Source organism: Plutella xylostella, chromosome 29 (assembly GCF_932276165.1).
Source record: "Plutella xylostella chromosome 29, ilPluXylo3.1, whole genome shotgun sequence".
NCBI lineage: Eukaryota > Metazoa > Arthropoda > Insecta > Lepidoptera > Plutellidae > Plutella > Plutella xylostella.
The window spans coordinates 6098193-6115541 of NC_064009.1; the positions used below are offsets into that span (position 1 = coordinate 6098193).

The following is a 17349-nucleotide window of genomic DNA, read 5'->3' on the forward strand; positions in this document are numbered from 1 at the left end:
TTGGAGGATGTTTACGCTCGTACAGCGTGTATGACGGGTATGTAGCATTGTACAAATTGTAATAACTCATTTTTTATTAGAACCAACGCTTCATTTATCGATAAACCTAGGTTTAGAGCCCAAGACGAACATTGTTTACATACCACTGATTGTAGGTTTCATCTGGTTTCAGTTGAGTCAAACCTTAACATTTTGATACTTGAAGATATATTTTTTGTTTACTTACTAAATTCACATTGTGTGAATTTGGGGGGCATTGTGTACTTAACTCAAAAAGATTTTTTTATTTTATTTTGTAGTTATATCGGACCAGCGTGCCAAAGAGGGCAAAATATGGAATATTTCTAACTCCTGGAAGAAACAGAACTGGCCGTCCAAAAAGAGAAATTGATGTCTTTACTATGTGTGTCCTTCGTCAACAGATCCAGTTTTTTTAAATTATTTTTAAATTTAATATTTATTGGTTTCACTATTATAGCCTTCATATTAACACCTTCTAGCTTGTATAAGAGCTTTTTTTGTGGATGGTAAGTTGTTTTTAAAATACATAAATAGGTAGGAAGTTAACAGGCAAAATTTCAAGTATCAAAGTCAGTTATGTTTCGCTATATAGGGTTGCTACATAAAAGATAGCAGTGCCCTCATTTAATTTCAGGACTTTATAGTTTCACTGTAATTGCGTTTGGGGTCCGGTCGCGTATCGATTACAATCAATAACGCCCATTGATCTCATCTAATGTAGCAGCAATTACACCTAGACAGTTCAATCATGTAGTTAACCGGTGGTTAGAGCGGGGCACGTTTGAGGCGCTTCAGCGAGCCTGTGTGAAGGTCGGTGTGTACGTCACACACGCACACACAGACACGGCCATGCGCACGCGCACGCACACGCCTCGCCTGCCTACCTGGCAGAGTTCACTCACACAACCTGTAGACGCGACGCGTGCAACCGGCCGCGCCGTCAGTGTTTTCAATGAATGCAGCATCCGCCTGCTAGATCGTATAACAAAATGAGCTCGTGCATTCGTCGGTGACCAGTGCAGTGAGGTCGGAGCAGGATGCCCTACATCATGGTGATGGGCAACCTGAGCGCGCCGCATCTGGCCAACAACGAGGGTGCCACTGTTTACGGGCTGAAGAACGAAGAACGCGCGACTTTAGTGCGGGTGATTGCATTTCATTTGTTATCTTTTGTTTTGTAAAGTTTTAAACGTGTTGTAATTAGAGCCGGTCTACCTAACTACCAAGCGAGTACACTGTTTTTGTCTGCTTGGAATCTAATGAGATTTTTTGTAACTTTAATCAAAGTTTATTTTAAAGTTGATAAATCATTTAAAAATATATTCGAAGGGTCTACTAAAATAGCGGTTAAAATCTCGACTTTGTTTTAAAGCTAGTACATTCTTAATTAATTAAATCGGTAATAGTTCAGATTAATAAATTTCTAGCAAATAAACTAAACTAATATTGTAAATGCGAAAGTAACTGTGTGTGTCTGTCTGTTACTCTTTCATGCCAAAACTACTGAACGGATTTGAATGAAATTTGGTTTAGATATGGTCTAGCTAGACCCTGAGAAAGAACATAGGTAGGATACTTTTTATCCCGGAATTCCCACGGGAAAACTTTTTAAGGCGAAGCGAAGCTCGCGGGAAGCGCTAATATCTTATATCGACACCTTTCTACGGGTAGCTTTTATCCGTGAGCTTATTCCGTTGGTTAGGGAAAGCTATCACTCTTCAGCCTCCGATTTACAGTATCTAGGTAAAGGGGTTACCCTGTAGGTTCCTAGTGCAGTCCCACCCAGCTTCGCCAGAAGTTGAGAAGACACAAATAAACAAGCGTTTACCTTACCTTTCTTGCAGGATCTGAACGCCTCATTCGGCATGACCATCGCCACGCTAGTCGACTCCGAGCGCACAGTGAAGGTGCAGAAAGGGCTCACTCTGGTGGTCGTCAACCGCATCCACGCTCTGCTAGGCTATGACGTCACATCCCACGCCATGGCCATGACAAATGCCAACCGGGAGCTGGTTTCCTTCACCATGTACAAGAAGTCGAGCGGTCATAGCCATGGCCACGGACACGGCGGCCCGGGCAAGAGCAGCAGCCGGCGCAAGTCGCCCAGCAACAACTCGCATTCCACCTCGCAAGGCGGTGGCGGCGGCGGCGGTGGCGGCGTTGTCACACTCTAATGAGATGCACGTGTAATGCCATCAGGCGATAGGTTTTGCTAGATTAGGTGCAATGATACTTTCGCTTGGTTGTGATTGTTAAAACAATAACCGTGTCTATAGGTAGATTTTGGTAAATTGTCTTCAGTTAAGTACATACGTCACTGTACCAAAAAGCGTGCCTCTGTAACGGGAAACACTGGACAATCCGGCAAGAATTTGATTTGTGTAACCTAACGTGTGATGGACATGGATACCACAAACTTAGCCGTTAAAGTAGGATATAAACTTATTTTAATGGAACGTTATGTTAAATCATATTAGTGCAACTTCAACACCGAAGTATAATGGAAATTATGAATACTTAACTCTTGTGTTTAATTGTGTTGTCCAGCTAAGTTTAAGACATGTCCGGAGTAGTACCAAGTGGTACGAAGGCCGAATCTAAAAGGTGCCGTTATTGTCCGTCCAATTTTGGCTGTTATGATTTTAGTAGATTTTTATATTTTGTGTTTAATTGTATATTTTTTTAATATGGAGTATAATATTATATGTTTTTGTATCACTTATGTATTGGTATATGTTTAGATTTATATTACTTGCTATTGGGTAAAATATTGTTGAAATAAAAGAGTCTGGTTTAAAACTGTTTTCATTAACAGTTTATTCATGTAGCAAACATGTAGCAAATAATATAAAAGTGCTAGTTAGGAATGTATATCAGTCTTAACAATACAATATTTAAATACAAAACAAACCAGTGTTTCTTTATATACTATCATTGATATAATAAATAAACCATATCGCCGTTACCTGTATAAAATTTTAAAACTTCCTCTTATTTCTAACATTAATATTTCATAGACTAGATATACCTACTTATTTAATTTGTAACAAAGTGGGTTGATTATTGCACTTCCTTTAGGCTTGATTTCCTTCTACGCTAACGACGCGACGTTCACACACTACCAGCGGAAATAAAGAAACAATAATTACAAAAATTAAAGATATATTCTACCTTATTTTTGACTCGCTGTAATCATGCTCTGTCAATACAACTACCAACTTCCGCTTATATGACAGCCGCCATTTTCATACTGCTTCTTTATTCGCACAACTAATACATCTGTTAAAGTGACAGTACGATCTAACATAATACTATGGCACAGCGCCGTCTCTGACTACTATAGTTTTATGCTACTTACACGGCCGAGAGTGCGCTCCACGTCAGCGTAAGTGGGAATCAAGCCTGGCTCCTAAACACTGCAGGCATCTTGCTATATGACAGACGTCAGACGTAGGTACCTGCCACTCATCTGGTGTATGCGAGCCTTTATAACGTCTGTGAATAAAGAAACAACATGGAAACCGGCCGACGGACTCCAGCCATTCCTCTCTATCTAGCGTAATCGTATTTCTGTTGAACTCCTACTTACTCACTATGTAACAGCCGCCATTTGCACATTCTTTCTTTATTTACAGGAGTTATACCGTTCGTTTGTAGGCTTCGCTCAGCTGGGCCGCGCCCTGCCCAGTTTATTCCGTTCGTCAGCCAGTTTCTTGAGCGCCGCCGCATATTGCCGCTGCACGTCCATTAGGCGAGAGAACTCCAAGTGTAGATCTGTCTTCTTGTCTTTCTCCTGTTGGTATTTTGTCTCCACTTTTTTAACCGTTTGGTTCACCCACTCGACTATAGATTCGAATTGAGACATAAACTCCTCCCGCTTTCTGGCTGAAGACATGGCTCTGAAAGTTATCATTTTTATTTTATGTGCATTGATACACTCATAAACTTGGTACTTATGTACGTAAATAAAATGCAAAAAGAGGCATGTCACAAGATACTTACTCTTCATAATTATCTATAATGGAATTCAATAAACTAAGTTCCTTTGAGGTATATAGTTTAACTTCATAAAGAGTATTATAAAATATGTAATACTGCTTCGTTTCCTTGTGCTTGGAGGCCACTGAAACAAGTTTTGTCATTATATAACAAACTGTGTGTACAAAAAAGTTAATGGACACATATTATTATTACTATCTCATAATATGCTAGGACACATATATACACTAACCAGTGTCAATCGGTACTGGGGGAATATGAAATATGTATTTAATTTCAACAAAATAATTCAATACCAGCCATATCAGCCACCTGTAGACAAACCAGGCCAATCATATTCATAAATAGTGAGTAAATACCTTGATTGTAAAGTTCAATGAACCTCTTCTCATACTGCAATAGTTCTGCGGGTCCGGGCACCTCGTCTATAGCCACTGAGTACCGCAGTACTTCCCTGTTGAGCTTCCCAAGCTCTAGCTTTAAGCTAGTGATAAAAGCCTTTAGTTTCTCTTCCCTTTCATGAAATTCTTTCAGCTCTTCGGGCGTTAATGGCTCTTCTACTATTTGTACATTGGGGTCTTTCAAAGTTCTGCAAAAAGTATTTTTTTATTAGAAACTTTTCACTCACTATTATACTTTTTATTAACATTTAAAGATTTTACATACTTTAGGTCATTTTCCAATTTTTTGTGTTCGTTTTCCCTGTGTTTGATCAACTGTAACATTTCATTTCTTTCTCTGGCTAATTCCTTCAGTGTTTTGTAGAACTCCTTCACATCTTTGTCACTGAAAGCAGAACATTAACATTATGAAACATTTATTTGACATACTTAACATGAGAGCATCATTAAAAGTCTTTTTCATAAACTCTTGCTGTACCTGCCATTTGATGCCATCAATTTATTTGTAATTTTCTGCAACTTGGCCAAGATATTGCTATATTGTTTCTTAGCATCCTCCATCCTGCTCTGATGTGCCTGCTTGCTCTCTCCCGCCTCCCTCTCCATATTGTCTATGGCTTGGGAAAGTTTTTCTACTTCCTCAGAATACTTTAGTTTTTCAGATTCCTCCAGTTCTTTAGACACTTCTCCAGTGATTTCTGATTGTAAAACTGCATAGTGAATTTTGGTATCCCCTAAATCATTACTGGATGTATCTTGAATGTATCTCTCAGCCTGAAATATTTTAAAATTTCATTATTATCAACTGTTCAATCAATCACTCTTCAACATTCCTCAGCCTTCTTCTTATCTATAGCAATGCTTGTTGTATTCTCTTGAGTAATTAACAACTCATAATAAATTTGAAAAAAATAGCTGTAGTAGTATTTAATATACTTACTTCTGTTGTAATTTTAGAAGGATCTGCCAGCATCTTTTCATAGTCATACTGTAATAATAATAAAAATATTAGTATCTATTTTCATTTCCTGCTTTTAGCATTAAAATTACTATAATATGAATTAAACTGGCACAAACCAAGAAATCCAGTCCTTCATCTTTGCTGGTCTCCTCCTTGTTAGTGGAGACATGCATCAGCATTCTCTGGTCGTACTCTGAAAGAGTAGCATTCACTTGTTCTAGTTCATTTGCCGGGAGGCCACCCTTCCTCTTACGCACCCGGCAAGGTTTGTACAGATTCTGAAAGGAGTTAATAGTAGTTAATAGTACCTGTCTAAAATATTTTTTATATTTCAGAAGTAATTGTGGATTTGCATAGCACTTTTGTGCTACCTGCCATGTAAGCCTTCCAAGTGTGGAAATTATAGCAATAACTCTTGAGATCTCAGAGAAGGCTCATGTCCTGCACTGGATTATGTAGACTATTACCAGCTGTCTAAAAAAACTGTAGGACTTACTTGGACACAGGCTAAATTTTGTATCATTTTTTGTTTCTGATTAAATCTGGCTCTATCTGATTCAAAAATGTGACTCTTTTCATACTGCATCACAGCAAACCTCCTCAATTCATCCTCTTTGGCCTCTCTGAACTCACTGGAATACTTTATCAACCACTGCACCAGTGGATAGATATTTATAAAATCCAAACCCTGTATCTGATGAGGTTCTATTGTGTGAGGACATTTCATGGACGGCAGCACCTTCACTATTTTTTCAGTTAGTGCTCTGTAAAAATAACACAAATTAATGAAATATTTACGTCTTGAAATGATTACCTTCTCCATTATTTCGCAAGTAAAAAGTAACCTTTGAAAGTGGGCGTAAACACAACCCTAGGCACCACTTACATCTTCTTGCCAATAGTGAGGTTCTCTTCAAACAGCAGGCTGACGTCGACGTCGATGTCGCACAGCTCGATGCACCAGGTGAGGCCGCCCACGATCTTGTCGAAGGCCGACAAGCCCTGCAGCTGTGCTCGGTAGTACCCCGCCGCCACCAGCGCGTCCGCTATCTCGTGCCACTTCACTATCTGCTCGGCATCTTCTCGCACTTCCACCTACAAACATCCAAGATATAGAATCGAAAGGATGATAAATATTCGAACAATAATAAACGATAGTTTCTACTGTCGGCGAAACTTACTTGTTTGCCTTCATGATCTACTCCGCTGTAAATGTTTAGCAATGGTTTACTGCGAGTAAATATGTTCTTGGGTTTAGCTGACATGTTTCCGACATTCGTTCTGTTAGCAAAGTATGCAATAATCACATCTCCATTGACTTTAATTATTTTTATTACGAATACAAGACGAACGGAATAAGAAAAGAAACCGAATAAAAAAAAACGATTACACACAGAGTATAAAATATGTCACGGTTGCGTCAGATGTCAAGATGTCAGGTGGTCTGTTAGTTTTCAAACCTTAAAATAATAATATATTTTTTTGCTTCACACAATCACAAGAGTCGCTAGCCACCCCACCACAAGGACTTTACAAAGTCCTTGCCCCACCATCAATGATGTACATACATACATACATCCGTCCTGACGTCCCTCAGCAGGGACAAACGTAAGTACTTATTACTTCCATGGGGACAAATGATGATGTGGTTCTCACAAATCTCTCAAAGTTATTGTTTGGAGAGAAGCCAAACGCTAAACGTCGTCAACATGAATATTATTCTGAGGATAAAATCACAGAATATACTGATGTCATATCAAAGTCAAAATTCTGACATATTTAATTTAGGTTAGAATCGGAAAATATTACGAAAAATCGATTCAAATATTTTTTTCTCTGAAATTCCTATCCTATATATTGATTTTCTAGGTTGAAAATTTCTACAATATTTATCGAATAAGAATAAACATTACATAATATTTGTCTTATTTAGCTGAAACATGAGCAAGATACAGACCATTATTCGATGTAAGTATTGAAAACATACCACAACGAAGTATCACAATAAAAAAATTACAAGCCCATTACCAGTGAATTTCTCATATTTTTGGCTTAGCATTTTCTTAAAGTCATGGAAGACAGCTGTACCGATGTCGTTTCTACTATCTCTGTGCTTTTGGAAAGTGGAAAATACAGAGAAGCTCTCAGTATTCCAACTGATAATAAATTCATGCAAAGCTTTAAGGATAACTGTACAGACCTTATATCTGAGGTGATAAGCAAAATTCAAGACGATACAGCTGTAACAAAGCCTTCTTTGCAAAGTGCATGTGAAGAATTGCTTTCTATAATAATCCAACGGGCCACTCCTGAAGAGGCATTACTAGAACTGATTGAACAGGTGGAAGTGTCTAAAAATGATGCACAGTTTAGCATTATCTTAAATCCACTACAGCAAGTCCTTAAGAAGCTGACTATCAAAAGAGGAAGATCACTAGAGTGGTGTCTAAATTCCATCAGTACTTACATAGAATCCATTCCTATCCCTGAACATCAATTAGAGGGAAAAGAGCGTTTGCTAATGGATTGTGACCCCAATGTGAGAAGAATCACAAAGGTGTACTCTCAACTGCCACAGTTCTACCACCCTTTTATAAAAGAAATAACAGGCCCTGAGGCTAATGTGAGAGCTAAACAAATAATTGTAGCATTTTTGATAAGCCTACTTGGGAAACCCCTCATTTATATAGACTTGGATCCTGAAGAAAATGCAACTAGTGAACTTAGGCAATGTTGTGCAATAATGGTGCAGGATATTTGCAAGATTGAGAAAGATATTTTAAAGTTTCTCATTTACTTAGAACTGTGTAGCAAAAAAAAACAAAAACAAGCCAGAAACTCTAACTATGACAGTGAAGAGGAGCCAACCCCATACCAGCAACATGAGAAACTCAACATGACCACCCTCTCAGGACTGTTTTACACAGTATTTTCTGGGCACTTCAATATTCCAGATTCAGCTCTACCTCAGGTTTACTCCAATGAATATATCATCCACACTGGTTTGTTATCAGCTGTGCATTTCTTCTCTTTTACAGAGTTTGGTCCATTGTCTAAAGCTCTATCTCTCTCTAAAGCTCTCATTTCTTACTTTCCTGATAATGTTTCTTATTCACTATTATCATCATCTGTCCATTTTGATTTGTATAAGGGATTAATAAATGTTGCTATATACTCCACTTTTGAGTCAATCCGTAAACAAGCTGTTAGTGTTATAACTTTACATGTAAATAAGTTTGATTATAAGGGGAGATGCATGCTCATAAAGTACTTGTTAGATACTTCTAACCACTCTGGCATGATGGGATATGCTATTACATTGTACAAAGATTCTGTGAATGAGGCATTTAAAAACCCACAAGAATTCCCAGACTGTTTCTCTGGAGCACAACTCAAAAATATGATAAAGAAAATGTGTCATTTGCCTCATGGGGCGGAATCCGACTTGATGGAGCTTGGTGATCAAATCATCTCCTGTCTGAACTTCTTGAGATACTTAGCACTGAAGGACATCAATAATGTCACTGGAATAAGGGATTGCTTTGGCTTCCTTGAGTCAGAATATTTGGCCAAGTTGAGAATTGGTCTAAACATGTCCAAAGCTCATTATGAAGTTAAACTCAGAGATATTGAGGAAGGGAAAGACCAACCTGAAGAATTGGCTAAAGTGTCCATCAACATTGCTGGCAACATGTTGGATAACATACCTGCAGATAAGAAGAAGGAGATAATACAGTCAGCCTTGAATGGATTCCACATGATGGAAGGCCTGGTGGCACGGCTCACTGAATGCATCAATGTGAACAAAATGCAAGGGCTTACAATGGAGTGTGAATAACTATCAATAAATGCTATGCTTATTTAATTTTGTTTTTTTTTATTTAATCCTCACTAAGATCCTTGAAGAAGTAACAGTTTTTAATTTGTTGGCAGCCCTGAGAAATGGACATAGATTAGTAAGGCCACTGGCTGCAGCGTCTGTGCCTGATGTGGTGAGGCCTATGAGGTTGTATAGCAGCCAGGGAGGCAAGGCGCCAGATAGTATCCCGAGCATTGAGACTAGAGCTCCGGGGGCGAGCAGTGAGAGCGAGAAAGAGGATCAGCAATACGAGGAGGATGTGAAGGCTCGTATCCTGGAGAAGGCGCTGGGGTTCGTGGGCGCAAGCGGCTGGTCCGTGGAGGCGCTGGGCGCGGGTGCGGAGGCCGCCGGCTACCCGGGCGTCTCGCACGGACTGTTCCCCAACGGGGGCGCTGACCTCGTACATTACTTCAATGTCAAGTGCAATGAAGACCTCGTATCTCAAATGAAAAGCGTAAGAAACGATTTCTAAGTACTTCCAAAACTTTATAGGACTTATTTGCTAAAATATCAAATTATTTAAATATTTATTTACTTTGCAGTGGCCTAAGGAGGATCTAACGGAATCGAAAGTCCCAACCAAATTTGTAGAAAATGCCATAGTGACCAGACTTCAGATGTTAGAACCTTACAAGTAAGAGATGGAATAATACATATTTTACTGTAAGCTCATCACAAGTCTATGAGCACTACTTGACCTATTCATAGGTATTCCCTGTACTTTGGCTAATGGTTTTGTCCTACCTCTAGAGATACATAGAATGATTAGGTAGTTGCAGTAGTCATAGTTTATAATTTAATATTTTTATATTTAGATACATTATAATTTTGACTTATTTCAGAGCCTCATGGCCAAAAGCGATGGCTATTCAAGCTTTACCCAGCAATGTACCTAATTGCCTAGCGACCTTACTCTCATTGGTAGACGACATTTGCTATCATTCTGGAGACAGGAGCGTGGACGTAAGCAACTATAAATTAATATTACTAGAGATCTATGCGCAATATTCACTCACCTTCTATATCAATTTACTTTCTTCATAGATAATGGAAAAATCAGCGCCATCTAGTGAACATTTAAAACATTACGAAATGACATTGATAGTAATATTTCACTTCACACACATAGGTCTAATTTCCTCCTCTCGGGTTTCAGTTCAACTGGTACATACGGCGAGTGGGCCTAGCCGGCATCTACAAGGCGGCCGAGTTGTTCTACCTCACGGACAGCAGTGCGGGCAACTCGGGCACTCGAGCCTTCGTGGCGGCGAGGATACGCGACGCGCAGCTGATACAGACCGCCATGAACATGAACCCCGTGTCCGTAGCGCCGCAGACTTTGACCGCTGCTTTTGTGACGGTGAGAAACGATAGGTTTTAGTCCATAGATGGCGCTCTGTATTGTAAATTATATTTTCAGTAGAATAATTTATACTTTTTTCTATTTTGTTTCAGGCCAAGAACATTCTCGGGATCAATACACTCAAGTAAAAAACGATTTACGAGAATTTAGTTAATCTATAAAGTGGCTATTTTTATGACAAAACAGTATTTTGTTCCATTGATGTTAAATAAATAGATAATGTAAACCTGAGTTTCAATGAAAAATCAAATTACATAAGTGTTTTACATAAACATTATCATTTTATTAAAATATTTCATCCAATATAAACTTTTCATGAACACTACATAATGACAGTCTGATATTAAGAATATGGGTACTAAAGTATAATATAATAATTAATGCATTGCTTTGGAGTTGCAATAGTATACAAACAGATCTAACTGTGGGGCGAGATATAGTCACTGCCAAGACTTATGTATGATATAAGATTAGGAGGCAGCGGTAACTGATGGATGGCATTAGCATTAACTGTCTGCCTTATTACAAATCTACATATCATTTGAAGTGAGTCCAGTTTAGCAAATCTGAAAAGAAGCATACAAAACTTTAGTAAATAGTGTGTTACATTTTTCAAATACTTGTTGTTATTTTGTGTAACATCTTCAAAACTATTTTAAAATATTTTTTTCAGTAATACATAAGAAAAAACAAAGGTTAATTAAAGTCATCAAGTTAAGCCAAGCAGTTATTTAAGTAGAAGTTATTGGCAAAATAATATATAAAAACAAATCCTTGCCTGTTCAATGGTCGGGCTAGTCTAACCGGCCTTTCAAATAGATGAGATGCAACATCAACAGTAGCACAGTGTTCTGATATCCGATTGGCTGGCACAAATGTCTCATCATTCAATGAGAACAGGCCATTGGCATGGCGCAGGCGTGCATGCAGCGTGCGCCCAACACATCTGAATGAGACACACAGCAGATGACGAGAGCTATTGGAGTCCCGGACTAGAAACACATTGTCATGTTGTCCAGCTAGCAGTTCTTCAGCCTCACTGGATGTGATACCACCCCAGTACCAGCCATGTCTGGAAGGTGATTATGTGAAAGATTTATTTAGGAGCTCTTATACATAAATGTGCAATAAATATAAGATTTCATGTTACATACTTAGCTAATTGACAGTAAATTGCACAGGATTCAGCAGACGAATGTTTATCATGGCCTCGCAGCACTGAATGACTATCAGAATGTAAACATTTAACTTGACTTGACTGCTTGTAGGGCTCCACCTCACATCTGTGATCTGATATAGCTGCAGAACTTATTCTCTTGTCTGATGAAGTAGACGGCTCATTCGCCTTGTTCAAGTTGCGAATAAACTCACTTCCTCCGACTTTGTTAGTGAAGTATCGCTGGAGCGACCTTACACTGCCAGTTATAAATAGTTTATTCTTCCAAAATTTCATAAACTTGTTCGTGTTTGGTGGAGGCATACGTTCGGTTAAGAATACACAGCTTACAATATCGGTGTCGTTGTAATCTCTTTTGTTATCAATAGTTCGCTGTAGATGTTTACATTCCATCGGTTTTAGCCACTTGCGAAGACATCCAGTAGTTAGCAATTTTCGACGATTGCACCGAGTACACCGCTCGTAATTTTTGTTCATTGGTAAAATTATGCAAAGGGCTTCACATATATCAAAACATGCTTTACAATAAAGTTAAAACTTGCACAGTATTTAGGATTTAGCAAGTAAAATTAGACGACAATGCAAATTCTTGTTGTACCCAAAAACAAGTTTTTTTTTCGCTGGGAAGTGTTTATGGCGGTGCATGAGCTTTGCAAAAAAATATTCATTTCTTGCTAAAAAAACTTACTTTCTGCTTGCTTTCTTGCTTTCCTTGAATACTTAACGTCTTATTAGTGCTGTGTTTATATATTTATGTGTTTATCTTGCCTTGGAGTCTGGTAATTTTTTTTAAATAGTTTCTTTTTATGTTTGAGGACCATGGAGGGTGACAGGGATAGACCGCCCCCAGCCCCCCCTGATCCTGACGTCTCTGACCCTCTTTCCCCTCTACCTCCTCCTTATTCCCCATTATCAAATGGCGATGACGAATTAGAACAAAATAGGAGAAAGCGTCCCATATCCAATGATAGTGAGGATGAAACCCCTACCGTAAAATCTGTAAAGACTTCCATTGGTCGAGCTCGATACTCGGCTATAGACAGACCCCCTTACCTCGTCCACGTCTCCCGCTACGAGCAGGAATCAAACTCAGGTTCAACAATGCACCCGATCAAATTTGGACAGCTCCTTATGAGACTGAAAATAACAAATATAATGCAGGATGGAATTAAAAGAGTTGGCCGCAACCGTGTAGCCGTTGAATTTAAATCCCCAGAATCTGCCAACGCCTTTATTGTTCACCCAGAACTAACGCTGAAGGGCTATTTGACCAGCATCCCAACCTACAATATTACACGTATGGGCATGGTCAAGGAAGTCCCTTCAGAATGGTCAGAAGAGGATATTATATCAAATTTAACTGTTCCCGCGGGTTGTGGTAAAATTCTCAAAGCTAGGCGCATAAACTACAGATTTAGGAATGCAGAGGGTTCCACAGAGTGGCGTCCCTCACAATCGGTAGTCCTGACGTTCGACGGACAAATCTTACCTCAAAGAGTATTCGCTTGCTATTCCTCCCTGACAGTAGAGCTATACCACTTCCCCACCATAATATGCTTCAATTGTTGCCGATATGGCCATACCAAAACCAAATGTCGCTCCAAACCAAAATGCTTCCGCTGTGGAGACAATCACTCCAGTGATAGTTGCTCCACTGCAGAATCAGATGCGTGCTGTATGTACTGTGATGGTAAACATTACGCTACAAGTAAATCTTGCCCCGAATACCAAAGACAAAAAAACATAAAAGTAGTCATGGCTGAACAAAATATTTCTTTCGAGGAAGCGTCCAAAAAATTCCCGTCTGTCTCTCGCTCTTATGCGGACATAACCAACTCTATCCCACAGACCCTTCAGAGTCCGCCTATATTCTTGTCACAACCCAGTCAATCTCAACCCGCTTCTACTTCTTTTTCTTACAGAAAAACCATCACAAAAAATCGAAAATCTCATGCCCCGCTTTCCTCTGGCTATGATAAACATGCTCATCAATCCATCGTTAATAGCTATTCTTTCCCATCTTCCCCAAATGGTTGCGCTCTCCAAAACTCGTCTCAACCTTCATCATCTAATAACTCCACTTCACAGATAATTGAACTTCTCCTAACACTTTTGTCTCAGATTATTTCAAAAAATAATTCATCTCTACCTGACCACGTTGCAACCCAAATATTTCAGCTTGTAAAATTATTTAACAATGGCCCCTCTGACATTCCTCCAGTGGAACGCCAGGAGCGTAGCTCCTAAAAAACATGAAATTTCTTTCTTGATTAACAAACATTCTCCATCTTTATTTGCCATCAGTGAGTCCTGGCTACAGCCAAACTGTAGCTTTAATATCCCAGGGTTTATCTCCTTCAGAGATGACAGACCCGATGGCCATGGTGGCACGGCAATCTTAACGAGCAACCGCATTCCTTCGTCTCCCATTCCTCTCCCTCCCTTTGACGATGACGTAAATGTCATCGGTATTCAAGCCGAAGGTATAAATTTTATTTCTATTTATATAGCTGATCCAAATATTAGAATTATCCCCTATATCCGTAGTTTAATTCTTTCCGTTTCCCCCCCATTAATACTCCTTGGTGACTTTAATGGACACCATTACTCCTGGGGCTCTTCCCATTGTGACGTATTTGGCACCGCCCTTTCAGATCTTTTTGATGACCTTAATATGTGCATTTTAAATGATGGATCCCCCACTCGTCTGACCCGCCCGGGTGAGAGTAAAAGTTGTGTTGACTTGACAGTGTGCAGTGCTGATATAGCTTCCAGTTTGCAATGGAACCGGCTTAATAGTACACATGGAAGTGACCATTTCCCAATCAAAACAACCTTTTTTAATAAAACAGTTCCTCATAAGGAGTCTAATCCCCTCCTTAAGTATAATCTATCAAACGCCAACTGGGAGACATATCGGGATTCTCTTGATTCGTTTATAGAGCATCTCCCTGATGCAAACCCTTCAAATATAACTTCGTGCTTTGAAAACTTCTCTTCTTCTCTTTCTTCTGCGGCGGATGTTTCTTTCCCTCTTAAAAATTCTCATTCAGGCAAATTATCCTCTCCCCCGTGGTGGGATAGTGAGTGCTCTGATTTAATAAAAGAACGGAACAAAGCTGAACTAGTATATAACCAAAATATGACCATTGAAAACCTAGTATTATATAAAAAACTCCTTGCAAAATCTAGACGAGCTTTCCGTAAAAAGAAAACGGATAGCTGGAAAAGATTCTGTTCCTCACTATCTCCCTTTACGCCCCCTTCCCTGGTATGGAAATCTATTAATAGATATAGACGTGGATGTTCCCCTAATAACTCCCCCCCAATTCCGAGACCCATTGCAGAAGCCTTCTTTGATAAACTTGCTCCCCCTTTTGTTCCACTTGAAGACGATCTACCATATTATTCAGAAAGTGGTCCATCTGACAATATCCTAGATTCCCCTTTTACCATGAATGAACTTTCTTCCGTTCTTTTATACGTTCACGATTCCGCCCCAGGTATAGATGGTTTTCCTTACTCGTTTATTTCCGAAGCTAGCCTCAAATGTCAACAATACTTCTTAAACCTTATCAATTTATGCCTCAATCTGGGTTATGTTCCAAACACTTGGAAATGCCAAGTCATCCTTCCTATACTTAAGCCCGGAAAGGCACCTGACAACCCCGACCATTACCGCCCTATTGCTCTCTCTTCAACCCTCTCTAAAATCATGGAACATCTAATTAAAAATAGACTAGAGTGGTATGTCGAAAGCCAAGGTTTATTAGCAGATTCACAGTTTGGCTTCCGTAAAGGGTATAGTACCATGGACAGCATTAGCCTTCTGGTCTCAGATATTCGCATCGCTTTCAGTAGTAACGCCTCCGTATTAGCTGTATTTTTAGATATTTCCTCTGCTTATGATAATGTGCTGCTTTCAATGCTCAGGTATAAATTACGCCAGCTGAGCATTCCTGATAAGTTAGTAAAGCTCATAAGTAATCTACTTATGTCTCGTACCGTTTCTCTTCGGGTTCCTGGGGAGGACTTTGAAACTAGAACTGTTTGGAAGGGTCTTCCTCAAGGCTCAGTGCTTAGCCCCCTGCTTTATGATATCTACACAGCTAAACTTCACACTTCCCTTAACGCAGACTGTAAAGTATTGCAATATGCTGATGATTTGGCTCTATATATACCCTGTGATTCAATAGAAGATGCCAATGAATCGATACAATTGTCATTAGATTCTCTCAGTGAATGGCTTAACCTGCATGGGCTCCATCTATCAGCACCTAAAAGCAGTGCAATAGTATTTTCCAGAAAACGTAATATCCCCGAAGTTAACATAAAGATATGTAACAACAGTGTTCCAGTCAATGACAAGGTCAAATTTCTTGGCGTGTTTCTCGATACTAAGCTAACGGGTGTAGTCCATCTAAATTACATTACAAAAAAATGCGAAAAGTCTTTAAATATCCTCAGAGTCCTATCCGGCGTCTGGTGGGGAGCCCACCCTTTTACTTTAAAACTTTTATATAATGCCCTTATCCGTAGCGTTTTAGATTATGGTTCTTTCCTCTTAGAACCATGTAGCAAATTAGCTTTAAAAAAACTAGAATCTATTCAATTCAAGGCTTTAAGAATAATAACTGGATGCATGAAGTCCTCCCCTGTCAATGCTTTACAGGTTGAATGCGCTGAGCCTCCCCTTAACATCAGAAGACAATATCTATCGGATCGCTTTTTATTCAGAACATATATTAGATTATCCCATCCATTATTTGACAAATTAAAAATATTATACAGTCACTGCAATAAAAGTAAATACTGGTCACATAAAAATCCACCGCTAATACTAAACAGCTTCAAAAAAATTCAGGAAATTGAAGAAACATGTCCCATTTTAAGATTTAAATATATCCCACTTTTTGAATTCCCCTACTGTAGTATACAATACACTCCCAACATAATATTATCCATAGGTATAGACAAGCAAACTCCGGCCGCTAATTCAGTATTTAACTCTGAGATTAACTCTAAGTATAGTGACTGGCATTTGTTCTTCACTGATGCATCAAAACTAACCGATTCATCCTGTTGTGGTGCAGCAGTCTACTATCAAAACTCAAAAATAGAATTAATGTTTGTTTGCCCCCCAGAAATCTCCGTTTACACGGGGGAGTGTGTAGCTGTTCTGGAAGCTTGTACTTTTATCGAAGCCCATAACATTGATAGGGCTGTAGTTTTTACCGATTCCTTGAGTTGCTTACAAACTCTAACACAATGTCCTTTTAAAAGTAAAACCCACTGTAGTTACACATTGCACATTAAAGACTGCCTTAGAAGGTGTAACGATAAAAGTCTTAGAGTTGTTCTGGTATGGATCCCAGGTCATTCTGGTATACCAGGCAACGAATACGCAGACCAGCTAGCAAAAAGAGCTTCTTCAGATGCCAGCAGTGACCGAAAATATTTCCAAATCCCCACTTATGACCTCCTTAGCCTCCCAGCTAAGGATAGTTTGACTATCTGGCAACATGAATGGGAGAAATCAAGCCGGCTCAAGGGCCGATTGTACTTCTC

General features: G+C 39.2%; 5 protein-coding genes across 5 annotated transcripts; 3 read left to right on the forward strand and 2 right to left on the reverse strand.

Annotated features, from left to right (window-relative positions):
* The first annotated feature begins 876 nt into the window (after window positions 1–876).
* Window positions 877–3005, forward strand: LOC119693042. The gene is made up of 2 exons (XM_038115161.2): window positions 877–1166; window positions 1866–3005. Exons 1-2 carry the CDS (start codon window positions 1059–1061, stop codon window positions 2193–2195), a joined length of 438 nt encoding a protein of 145 aa, XP_037971089.2. The 5' UTR covers window positions 877–1058; the 3' UTR covers window positions 2196–3005.
* LOC119693033 (coiled-coil domain-containing protein 93) lies at window positions 2854–6778 on the reverse strand. The gene is made up of 10 exons (XM_038115114.2): window positions 6564–6778; window positions 6269–6477; window positions 5879–6146; window positions 5499–5660; window positions 5362–5409; window positions 4900–5195; window positions 4687–4806; window positions 4380–4609; window positions 4024–4144; window positions 2854–3920 (listed from the first exon to the last, which is right to left on the reverse strand). Exons 1-10 carry the CDS (start codon window positions 6645–6647, stop codon window positions 3686–3688), a joined length of 1773 nt encoding a protein of 590 aa, XP_037971042.2. The 5' UTR covers window positions 6648–6778; the 3' UTR covers window positions 2854–3685.
* A 385-nt stretch (window positions 6779–7163) lies between these two features.
* On the forward strand, window positions 7164–10825 carry LOC125488464 (ubiquinone biosynthesis protein COQ9, mitochondrial). Its single transcript, XM_038117506.2, has 6 exons — window positions 7164–7350; window positions 9316–9695; window positions 9784–9875; window positions 10084–10204; window positions 10398–10601; window positions 10697–10825. Exons 1-6 carry the CDS (start codon window positions 7323–7325, stop codon window positions 10730–10732), a joined length of 861 nt encoding a protein of 286 aa, XP_037973434.2. The 5' UTR covers window positions 7164–7322; the 3' UTR covers window positions 10733–10825.
* On the forward strand, window positions 7357–9247 carry LOC119693632 (glomulin). Its single transcript, XM_038117485.2, has one exon. It carries the CDS (start codon window positions 7454–7456, stop codon window positions 9218–9220), a length of 1767 nt encoding a protein of 588 aa, XP_037973413.2. The 5' UTR covers window positions 7357–7453; the 3' UTR covers window positions 9221–9247.
* Window positions 10826–10854: 29 nt separating the features above from the next.
* On the reverse strand, window positions 10855–12389 carry LOC119693630 (suppressor of cytokine signaling 1). The gene is made up of 3 exons (XM_038117500.2): window positions 11759–12389; window positions 11383–11676; window positions 10855–11170 (listed from the first exon to the last, which is right to left on the reverse strand). The coding sequence occupies exons 1-3, from the start codon at window positions 12256–12258 to the stop codon at window positions 11023–11025; spliced, it is 942 nt and encodes a 313-aa protein (XP_037973428.2). The 5' UTR covers window positions 12259–12389; the 3' UTR covers window positions 10855–11022.
* Between the last annotated feature and the right edge of the window lie 4960 nt (window positions 12390–17349).

What these genes read in the sequence shown, in the direction of transcription:
- LOC119693630 (XM_038117500.2), bottom strand. Translation starts at nt 12,258, where the DNA reads ATGAACAAAAATTACGAGCGGTGTACTCGGTGCAATCGTCGAAAATTG. An exon ending in ATTTACTGTCAATTAGCTAA is followed by an intron (nt 11,677 to 11,758) that starts GTATGTAACATG and finishes ATCACCTTCCAG; the next exon opens with ACATGGCTGGTACTGGGGTG. An exon ending in CTAGCCCGACCATTGAACAG is followed by an intron (nt 11,171 to 11,382) that starts GCAAGGATTTGT and finishes GCTTCTTTTCAG; the next exon opens with ATTTGCTAAACTGGACTCAC.
- LOC125488464 (XM_038117506.2), top strand. Translation starts at nt 7,323, where the DNA reads ATGAGCAAGATACAGACCATTATTCGAT. An exon ending in TCGTATCTCAAATGAAAAGC is followed by an intron (nt 9,696 to 9,783) that starts GTAAGAAACGAT and finishes TTTACTTTGCAG; the next exon opens with TGGCCTAAGGAGGATCTAAC. An exon ending in CTGGAGACAGGAGCGTGGAC is followed by an intron (nt 10,205 to 10,397) that starts GTAAGCAACTAT and finishes CTCGGGTTTCAG; the next exon opens with TTCAACTGGTACATACGGCG.
- LOC119693042 (XM_038115161.2), top strand. Translation starts at nt 1,059, where the DNA reads ATGCCCTACATCATGGTGATGGGCAACCTGAGCGCGCCGCATCTGGCC. An exon ending in AACGCGCGACTTTAGTGCGG is followed by an intron (nt 1,167 to 1,865) that starts GTGATTGCATTT and finishes CCTTTCTTGCAG; the next exon opens with GATCTGAACGCCTCATTCGG.
- LOC119693632 (XM_038117485.2), top strand. Translation starts at nt 7,454, where the DNA reads ATGGAAGACAGCTGTACCGATGTCGTTTCTACTATCTCTGTGCTTTTG.
- LOC119693033 (XM_038115114.2), bottom strand. Translation starts at nt 6,647, where the DNA reads ATGTCAGCTAAACCCAAGAACATATTTACTCGCAGTAAACCATTGCTA. An exon ending in CTCACTATTGGCAAGAAGAT is followed by an intron (nt 6,147 to 6,268) that starts GTAAGTGGTGCC and finishes TTATTTTTACAG; the next exon opens with AGCACTAACTGAAAAAATAG. An exon ending in ATTATAGATAATTATGAAGA is followed by an intron (nt 3,921 to 4,023) that starts GTAAGTATCTTG and finishes GATAACTTTCAG; the next exon opens with AGCCATGTCTTCAGCCAGAA.